General features: G+C 40.8%; 1 protein-coding gene across 1 annotated transcript in view; it reads right to left on the minus strand.

Annotated features, from left to right (window-relative positions):
- The window catches only part of si:ch211-195b13.1 (STKc_SGK domain-containing protein), a 49,255-nt gene extending 39,453 nt beyond the window's left edge, over nucleotides 1-9,802 (minus strand). Inside the window, exon 1 of the mRNA XM_062029558.1 lies at nucleotides 9,663-9,802. Within this exon, the coding sequence (XP_061885542.1) occupies nucleotides 9,663-9,714 (52 nt within the window). The 5' untranslated portion in view covers nucleotides 9,715-9,802. The remainder of the gene's footprint in view (nucleotides 1-9,662) is intronic.
- Between the last annotated feature and the right edge of the window lie 362 nt (nucleotides 9,803-10,164).

The raw sequence follows: 10,164 nt of genomic DNA on the forward strand, positions 1-10,164 counted from the left end.
TATAAAAGCAGCTTCCATGAAATGCTCAGTCATTCACAAACAAGGATGGGGCGAGGGTCACCACTTTGTCAACAAATGCCTGAGCAAATTGTTTAAGAACAACATTTCTCAACCAGCTATTGCAAGGAATTTAGGGATTTCACCATCGACGGTCCGTAATATCATCAAAAGGTTCAGAGAATCTGGAAAAAGGCCGAAAACCAACATTGAATGACCTTCGATCCCTCAGGCGGTACTGCATCAAAAAGCGACATCAGTGTGTAAAGGATATCACCACATGAGCTCAGGAACACTTCAGAAAACCACTGTCAGTAACTACAGTTTGTCGCTATATCTGTAAGTGCAAGTTAAAACTCTACTATGCAAAGCGAAAGCTATTTATCAACAACACCCAGAAACGCCGCCGGCTTCGCTGGGCCCGAGCTCATCTAAGATAGACTGATACAAAGTGGAAAATTGCTCTGTGGTCTGACGAGTCCACATTTCTAATTGTTTTTGGAAACTGTGGACGTCGTGTCCTCCGGACCAAAGAGGAAAAGAACCATCCGGACTGTTATAGGCGCAAAGTGTAAAAGCCAGCATCTGTGATGGTATGGGGGTGTATTAGTGCCCAAGGCATGGGTAACTTACACATCTGTGAAGGCACCATTAATGCTGAAAGGTACATACAGGTTTTGGAGCAACATATGTTGCAATCCAAGCCAGGTCTTTTTCATGGACACCCCTGCTTATTTCAGCAAGACAAGGCCAAGCCACATCCTGAATAAAAACAGAGTACAATGATTTGCAAATCCTTTTCAACATATATTCAATTGAATAGACTGCAAAGACAAGATATTCAATGTTCCAACTGCTAAACTTTGTTACTTTTGGCAAATATTAGCTCATTTTGGAATTTGATGCCTGCAACATGTTTCAAAAAAGCTGGCACAAGTCGCAAAAAAGACTGAGAAAGTTGAGGAATGCTCAACAAACACTTAGTTGGAACATCCCACATACCCCCATCCGGACTGTTCTAGACGCAAAGTGTACAAGTCAGCATGTGTGATGGTATGGGGGTGTATTAGTGCCCAAGACATGGGTAACTTACACATCTGTGAAGGCACCATTAATGCTGAAAGGTACATACAGGTTTTGGAGCGACATATGTTGACATCCAAGCAATGTCATTTTCATGGACGCCCCTGCTTATTTCAGCAAGACAATGCCAAGCCACGTGTTACATCAACGTGGCTTCATAGTAAAAGCGTGCGGGTACTAGACTGGCCTGCCTGTAGTCCAGACCTGTCTCCCATTGAAAATGTGTGGTGCATTATGAAGCCTAAAATACCGCAACGAAGACCCCCGGACTGTTGAACAACTTAAGCTGTACATCAAGCAAGAATGGGAAAGAATTCCACCTGAGAAGCTTCAAAAATGTGTCTCCTCAGTTACCAAACATTTACTGAGTGTTGTTAAAAGGAAAGGCCATGTAACACAGTGGTAAAAATGCCCCTTTTTTTAAATGTGTTGCTGCCATTAAATTCTAAGTTAATGATTGTTTGTTAGTTGGAACATTAAATATCTTGTCTTTGCAGTCTATTCAATTGAATATAAGTTGAAATGGATTTGCAAATCATTGTATTCTGTTTTTATTTACCATTTACAAATGCTTTTGGGTTATGTACTTGTCCACAGAATAGCACCAACAACCTATGTTGTCTGCTAATGTTGTTCATATAGCCAGTTAGCATGTAGGAGACACAAGATGGGATTCATCTCCTCCAAGGAGACTTTAATTGGGTTGGCCCAGTGTTGTGGGTATGAGACGGCAGAAGGTAGAGGAAGGAGTCACGCATGCTGAGCAGAAGGGCTGCTGGCTAATGACCGTGTTGGTAATTTAATAGTCTGTTTTGGATGGTGCAGGGGAGATCGTGAGCCTTCCGCTTCACACCCACGCAGTCACGACAGCTCTGCGCTGTACTCGCCTGCAAAAATCATCTTTTTTTTCCTCTATTTGCTCTGCGCACCCCCCCCCCCCACCCCCCCCACATCGGCAGTGAAGTGTATATACTCACAAGAAACCGAATAGCTTTGTCTTTGACCTTTTTTTTTACTTAAAGAAAGCAAATTAACATATTATATGACAATGTTATGTTATGATTATCTTTAACCGAATCACAGCAGTGCTCAAATTAAGAAACAGCATTCCCTCTCATGTGATATTGCTTAATTAACATTAATGATGTGCACTTTAACAACTAGGCTTACAACTATACCTAATATATAAAGGGGTGGAAAAGTGACTATTACCTGCAGGGCAAACATTAGCTAACCAGAAGGCAATAACAATGTAAACAAAAAACACCTGCTTAAAAGATCTAATACAAATGTCCCTGAGGAATGTAAGGTGGGAGTACTGTAATTACCTAACGTTACATTATTATTTTCCATAACAATTTAGCCCCCTCCACAATATTAACCCGACGTTAAAACAGAACTAGCTATTTATTGATTAGCAATTGCCGAATCATGTAACATTAGCTTAATGCTAAAAAGCCAGGTTACTATCACATTCTGTAACAGACAAATAATTTCATGTAGGCTAACGTTACCTACCTGCTACCTCTGTCTTTTTCTCGTTTCTCCTCTTCTTTTCTCTTTTTTCTTCCCTGGGCACCTGACAGTTTTGGCCGTTTTGACATCTTGTGTTGATTTTTTGATGTGGTAAGAGTCATGATACGGGAAGGGAGGGGGCGCACCGTGCGGCGGGATAGGGGGGAGGGCGTAATGTTGTAACAAATAATATTTCTATTAAATAGGCTTTACTTTGCATTTTAATTAACGTGGGATTATCTTTTGTATTTAGAAATAATAGTACCAAATTTTTTTTTATTTTTTTTTCCAACATTTGTGGCACTGGCGTGGCGCCCCCTGATAGACGGCGCCCTTAGCATTTGCCTATACGGCCTATGCCACGGGCCGGCCCTGATTGTGGGTAAAGCAAGAGAATGCTACATGCTAATAACATGGAGTTAGTAGCTGTCGGGTCCAAAGGATTACATGTCAACATCAATGGCATTAATGGAAATAACGGAAGAGATGACCAATGCCACGGATAGCAAATAGTGAAAACCATTTCAGGTGACTACCTCTTGAAGCTCATGGAGAGAATGCCAAGAGTGTGCGAAAAAAGTAATCCGAGCAAAGGGTGGCTGTTTTGAAGACACTAGAATATAAAACATATTTTCATTTGTTTCACCTTTTAACTCCACATGTGTTCATTCTTAGTTTTGATGCCTTCAGTGACAATCTACAATGTAAATAGTCATGAAAATAAAGAAAACTGTTGAATGAGAAGGTGTGTCCAAACTTTTGGCCTGAACTATATACGTATATTTATATAGCGACTGTGGCATTTACAACCTTTTTCTTTGTCCATTTCTGCTCTCATTTTTATTTTATTCTTACTTTGTTTTAATTCCACCGCTAATACAAACAAGTGTATTATTTTTTTATACACTTTGATCAAACAGGATCTAATTAAGGTGCGTTTTTAATAGCTCGTTTCAAGGCAATTTCTTTTTTGTAGTGCGAGTTGACACCCTGATTGTGTTTGCTTCCCTTCTAAATTCCCAGATGAGATATAAGAAGACTTATCTTCATGTCTATGAAGGTTCTCATTCATCCAGGTCATTGTCATCTCAGGGCCTTCAATCGATCGCGACAGGACTGCTTGCTTTGTCTTGGAAGACTTAGATTGGTCAGGTCTAGTTCTAGACTAGACTAGACGAGATCGAGTAGGCTTCATCAGTTTGGGCTTATAGACTTAGATTGGTCAGAAGACTTATCTTCATGTCTATGAAGGTTCTCATTCATCCAGGTCATTGTCATCTCAGGGCGTTCGATCGATCGCAACTGAACTGCTTGTTTTTTCTTGGAAGACTTAGATTGGTCAGATCTAGTCCTAGACTAGACTAGACCGAGTAGGCTTCAGCAGTTTGTGCTTATAGACTTAGATTGGTCAGAAACTAGAAGCTTCATAGACATGAAGATAAGTCTTCTGACCAATCTAAGTCTATAAGCACGAACTGCTGAAGCCTACTCGGTCTAGTCTTGTCTAGGACTAGATCTGACCAATCTAAGTCTTCCAAGACAAACCAAGCAGTCCAGTTGCGATCAATTGAATGCCCTGAGATGACAATGACCTGGATGAATGAGAACCTTCATAGACATGAAGATACAGTAAGTCTTCTGACCAAGCTAAGTCTATAAGCAAGAACTGATGAAGCCTACTCGGTCTAGTCTAGGCTAGGACTAGAGCTGACCAATCTAATTCTTCCAAGACAAACCAAGCAGTCCAGTTGCGATCGATTGAACGCCCTGAGTTGACAATGACCTGGATGAATGAGAACCTTTATAAAAATGAAGATAAGTCTTCTGACCAATCTCAGTATATAAGCCCAAACTGATGAAGCCTACTCGGTCTAGTCTAGGACTAGTTCAGACCAATATAATTCTTCCAAGACAAACAAATCAGTCCAGTTGCGATCGATTCAATGCCCTGAGATGACAATGACCTGGATGATTGAGAACCTTCATGGACATGGACATAAGTCTTCTGACCAATCTAAGTCCACAAGCACGAACTGATGAAGCCTACTTGGTCTAGTCTAGTCTAGGACTAGATCTGACCAATCTAAGTCTTCCAAGAAAAACCAAGCAGTTCAGTTGCGATCGATCGAACGCCCTGAGATGACAATGACCTGGATGAATGAGAACCTTCATAGACATGAAGATACAGTAAGTCTTCTGACCAAGCTAAGTCTATAAGCAAGAACTGATGAAGCCTATTCGGTCTAGTCTAGGCTAGGACTAGAGCTGACCAATCTAATTCTTCCAAGACAAACCAAGCAGTCCAGTTGCGATCGATTGAACGCCCTGAGTTGACAATGACCTGGATGAATGAGAACCTTTATAAAAATGAAGATAAGTCTTCTGACCAATCTCAGTATATAAGCCCAAACTGATGAAGCCTACTCGGTCTAGTCTAGGACTAGTTCAGACCAATATAATTCTTCCAAGACAAACAAATCAGTCCAGTTGCGATCGATTCAATGCCCTGAGATGACAATGACCTGGATGAATGAGAACCTTCATAGACATGAAGATAAGTCTTCTGACCAATCTAAGTCCACAAGCACGAACTGATGAAACCTACTCGGTCTAGTCTAGTCTAGGACTAGATCTGACCAATCTAAGTCTTCCAAGACAAACCAATCAGTCCAGTTGCGATCGATTCAATGCCCTGAGATGACAATGACCTGGATGAATGAGAACCTTCATAGACATGAAGATAAGTCTTCTGACCAATCTCAGTCTATAAGCACAAACTGATGAAGCCTACTCGGACTAGTCTAGTCTTGGACTAGTTCTGACCAATTTAAGTCTTCCAAGACAAACCAAGCAGTCCAGTTGCGATCGATTCAATGCCCTGAGATGACAATGACCTGGATGAATGAGAACCTTTATAAAAATGAAGATAAGTCTTCTGACCAATCTAAGTCTATAAGCACGAACTGCTGAAGCCTACCGGTCTAGTCTAGTCTAGTCGGTCTAGTCTAGTCTAGTCTAGGACTAGATCTAACCAATCTAAGTCTATAAGCACAAACTGATGAAGCCTACTCGAATGAGCGGCGAAACGTCTTCCAAGATGACTTATCTTCATTTCCCGCATTTCCGTAAATATTTATTTTATTATATAATGATGTTTTATTTCTTACGTGACGTCTCAGACACACATTGCATCAGACGCGTGACTTCAGTCTAAAAGAGAAACATCTGACAGGGCATGTGCTTAATATGCTATAAAAAAAGTAATAATAACTAATCCAATATAGCATATCAGCATATTTCATCACCATTAAATCCAGTCTGCAGTCAGCTGAGGGTTATTGTCCTTACAAATCTATCATATTGGCAAACAGCTGATGTGAGGGTTGATTGAGACAATAACTGTAACAAGTAAATGGGGCGCATGCAATGACTGTTTGAAGAGTGAATGCCAATTTATACTAAGTCAAGCAATTGTATGTTCACACTCAATACTAGTTTATGTTTAATGGGACTGATGGAACAACATGATTTACAGTTCTAAAATCTCATATTGTAATGATGTTTGTACACATTTTCAGCCCTGGAGTTGCCTTTTCGTCCCGCTAGCTTATCTCGATGACACAGTGTAAAATAGAAAATAATACAAAATCAATTATGTCAGACTGCAACGCTTTACTTTGAAAACAAAAAGCCTTTTTCATTGCCCTCCTGGCTCTTTTTTTTACAATCCATTTGATTTTCTTAGTTTTCGTCCACACGGGACGTGGCGTGCGTGTTATGTTGTGTTGCCGCTGTTGGTTTGGACTCCAGGACGCAGAGCAAGGAAGGCGAAGAACAGGCAAGAAGTTCGTTCAATTAAAAATACACCGGTTGTGCAAAACAAATCCAGTGCAGCACGGGAATGCACGGACAGAAAAAACCTTGTCAGGGTATAAAGTAAAAGAGCTAAAGGTGAAACAAAATAGACTAGATCAGAGATGTCAAAGTGGTTTTCACCGAGGGCCACATCGCAGTTATGCCGCATCTAACAGTGAATACTATTATTACACCATTTTTTAATACGTTTTATTAGTAGATTTTTTTTAAACAAAAATGTAAAAAAAAATTGATAAGTTGCAATAATTTCACCTCAAAATGTAGTGTATATTACTGTAAATGGAAAAACACTACTACTGTTTTTATGGTAAAAAAGGCAGCTCAGTTGCCAGAATTTTACTGTAAAATGTACATTTGTTTTTTACTGTAAATAAAAAAACCTGCAGTTTTACAATAAAATTTTTGGAAAAGTTTTTTTGTGTTTTTTTGTTTTTTGTAGATTTTTTGGTGTATTACTGTAAATGCCAAAACCACACAGTTTATTACAGTAAAAAAAAGTACTTTTTTTTTTCATTTAGAGAAAAATGCTGTAAAAACCACAGTAAATTTCACAATTTTACCATGACATTTATTGCTACTTTTACATTGCACAATTTCATGGATAACATGCTTTGAAATCATTATTAATAGTATTTATTTCTATTTAAAAAATGGTTTGAATGTTTGATAATATATTATATCATAATTAGACAATATTTAAGTTAACATAATTTGCGATTAAATGGAGTATATATATATTTTTTCTCCCAAAATAGAAATAAATAATACATTTAATAAGAAAAGTACTTTATTGATACATTGTATTTCCAGGCTTTCGAGGGCCAAATAAAATGAAGTGGCGGGTCACATCTGGCCCCCGGGCCTTGAGTTTGACACCTGTAGGCCAGATTAAATAATGGAACACGGGGGGTGCTGGCAAGAAACAGAGCGGAAATTGCAGCAAAATAAAGAATCCAAAAAGAAAGTAGAACCAAAATAAGAGCGCGAGGATAGGAAGTGATACGAAACACGGGAAAATAGCGAACAAGGTCAAAACTGTCATGTGCGATCATGACAATACAACTTCCTGACGTCAAAAAATTGTGCAGTTAAAGGAAATTAGCGTTAACTTGTTATGAACTACAAAAAGTTCTAATAAAAGACTCGCGCCACAAGATAAACGAAGGCTCAGTAGAGTTGCAAATGATATTTGGGTCGTCATCAATGTCCCTTCTAATGTTTTTTGTGTCTGAGCAAACGCAAAAAGTCACTTTGAGTGGAGCACATCAGACGTGCACACTGTACCAGTAGAGTGGGAAAACAAGTTGCCTCTATATTCAAGCTATTTTCATATATATCGGATTTAAAGGCCTGCTGAAAGCCACTACTACCGACCACGCAGTCTGATAGTTTATATATCAATGATGAAATCTTAACATTGCAACACATGCCAATATAAATATAAAGTGCAATTTTAAATTTCCCGCTAAACTTCCGGTTGAAAACGTCTATGTATGATGACGTATGCGCGTGACGTCAATCGTTGAAGTATTCGGACACCATTGTATCCAATCCAAAAAGCTCTGTTTTCATCTCAAAATTCCACAGTATTCTGGACATCTGTGTTGGTGAATCTTTTGCAATTTGTTTCATGAACAATGAAGACTGCAAAGAAGAAAGTTGTAGGTGGGATCAGTGTATTAGCGGCTGGCTGCAGCAACACAACCAGGAGGACTTTGACTTGGATAGCAGACGTGCTATCCGACGCTAGCCGCCGACCGCATCGATGATCGGGTGAAGTCCTTCGTCGCTCCGTCGATCGCTGGAACGCAGGTGAGCATGGGTGTTGATGAGCAGATGAGGGCTGGCTGGTGTAGGTGGAGCGCTAATGTTTTTATCATAGCTCTGTGAGGTCCCATTGCTAAGTTAGCTTCAATGGCGTCGTTAGCAACAGCATTGTTAAGCTTCCCCAGGCTGGAAAGCATTAACCGTGTAGTTACATGTCCATGGTTTAATAGTATTGTTGATCTTCTGTCTATCCTTCCAGTCAGGGGTTTATTTCTTTTGTTTCTATCTGCAGTTAAGCCCGATGTTATCACGTTAGGTCCGTAGCTAAAGTGCTTCGCCGATGTATTGTCGTGGAGATAAAAGTCACTGTGAATGTCCATTTCGCGTTATCGACTCTCATTTTCAAGAGGATATAGTATCCCAGGTGGTTTAAAATACAAATCCGTGATCCACAATAGAAAAAAGAGAAAGTGTGGAATCCAATGAGCCAGCTTGTACCTAAGTTACGGTCAGAGCGAAAAAAGATACGTCCTGCACTGCACTCTAGTCCTTCACTCTCACGTTCCTCATCCACGAATCTGTCATCCTGGCTCAAATTAATGGGGTAATTGCCGCTTTCTCGGTCCGAATCGCTCTCGCTGCTGGTGTAAACAATGGGGAAATGTGAGGAGCCCTTCAACCTGCGACGTCGCGCTACTTCCGGTACAGGCAAGGCTTTTTTTTTATCAGTGACCAAAAGTTGGGAACTTTATCGTCGATGTTCTCTACTAAATCCTTTCAGCAAAAATATGGCAATATCGCGAAATGATCAAGTATGACACATAGAATGGATCTGCTATCCCCGTTTCAATAAAAAAAATTCATTTCAGTAGGCCTTTAAGATGGATGTTCTGTTTTTATTTACAATTTATACAAGGTGCCAACTTCACTGGTTTTGGGTTTTGTATATTGTTTAGTGTTCAAAATTGTATTTTATTTTGTGCGCGGCAAAGATTTGCTAAATTGCGCACTCCTCACGTCTCTCAGAGTGTTTCCCCCCGGTCAGATCACACATGCGTGCAGCCACTTGTTGCCGGGCAGAGTTCACCGGGCTCGCATCTAACTGCCCCTTTTTGCAAAAACATTCCTCTAATCAATTTGAACGGGTTCTAATCAGGACATTAGCTCGTTCCACTTTCTAGTTGGCGTGCAAAGTGTTTGTCACGGCAAAAAATCCCCGCGTCCTTTGCTAAAGCCTCAGGTGAGGAATGGTGTACGACTTGCACTGAGGCTAAACGGAGTGGAGGAAGGCCTTTGAATGCAGTCCCTTATGTAACTGGCTCCCACGCAGGGTAAACATGCCTGGGCCGGTCTCAAGGTGCATGCGTGTATTCCACCACCCACGCAATCTGATTACACGGACGACGACTCAAAGGTGCACCTACCTATGATGGATTTCTTGCCCGTCTTCATCTCTCCTCCGATACAGCCTGTCATATATTTCCAATCTGCGACGGGAGACTATTTGTCTGCAGCCCAGCATCCAGATATCTGCCACCGCAGCCTGTGCACACACCTCTCTCTCTTCCTTTCCGATTTAAAGGCAAACAACTTTGCCTCGCCGTGGTTCCTTCTCACCCCCCCGATTCGACAATGTCGCTGAAACCGAAGATCTGCGACGCACCCGCCTCGCCTCGTTTGCAAAACAAAAAGGCGGGTGTTTGGTTACCCGTCGGCACGGGAGTCCCGTGGGGACCCCCTGGTCTCCATGATGAAGAAACCACAGGAGGGAAAGGGAGAACAGTCAGCTTTTACCAGCTTTTAATTGGCTACTTTAGCACCGCCAATGCCACTCAGGTGTGTAATGGACAAAACGATGCCATCACCAAACAACAAAAAAGTAAAGTTAAAGTACCAATGATTGTCACACACACACTAGGTGTGGTG

Source organism: Entelurus aequoreus, linkage group LG20, assembly GCF_033978785.1.
Source record: "Entelurus aequoreus isolate RoL-2023_Sb linkage group LG20, RoL_Eaeq_v1.1, whole genome shotgun sequence".
Lineage (NCBI taxonomy): Eukaryota > Metazoa > Chordata > Actinopteri > Syngnathiformes > Syngnathidae > Entelurus > Entelurus aequoreus.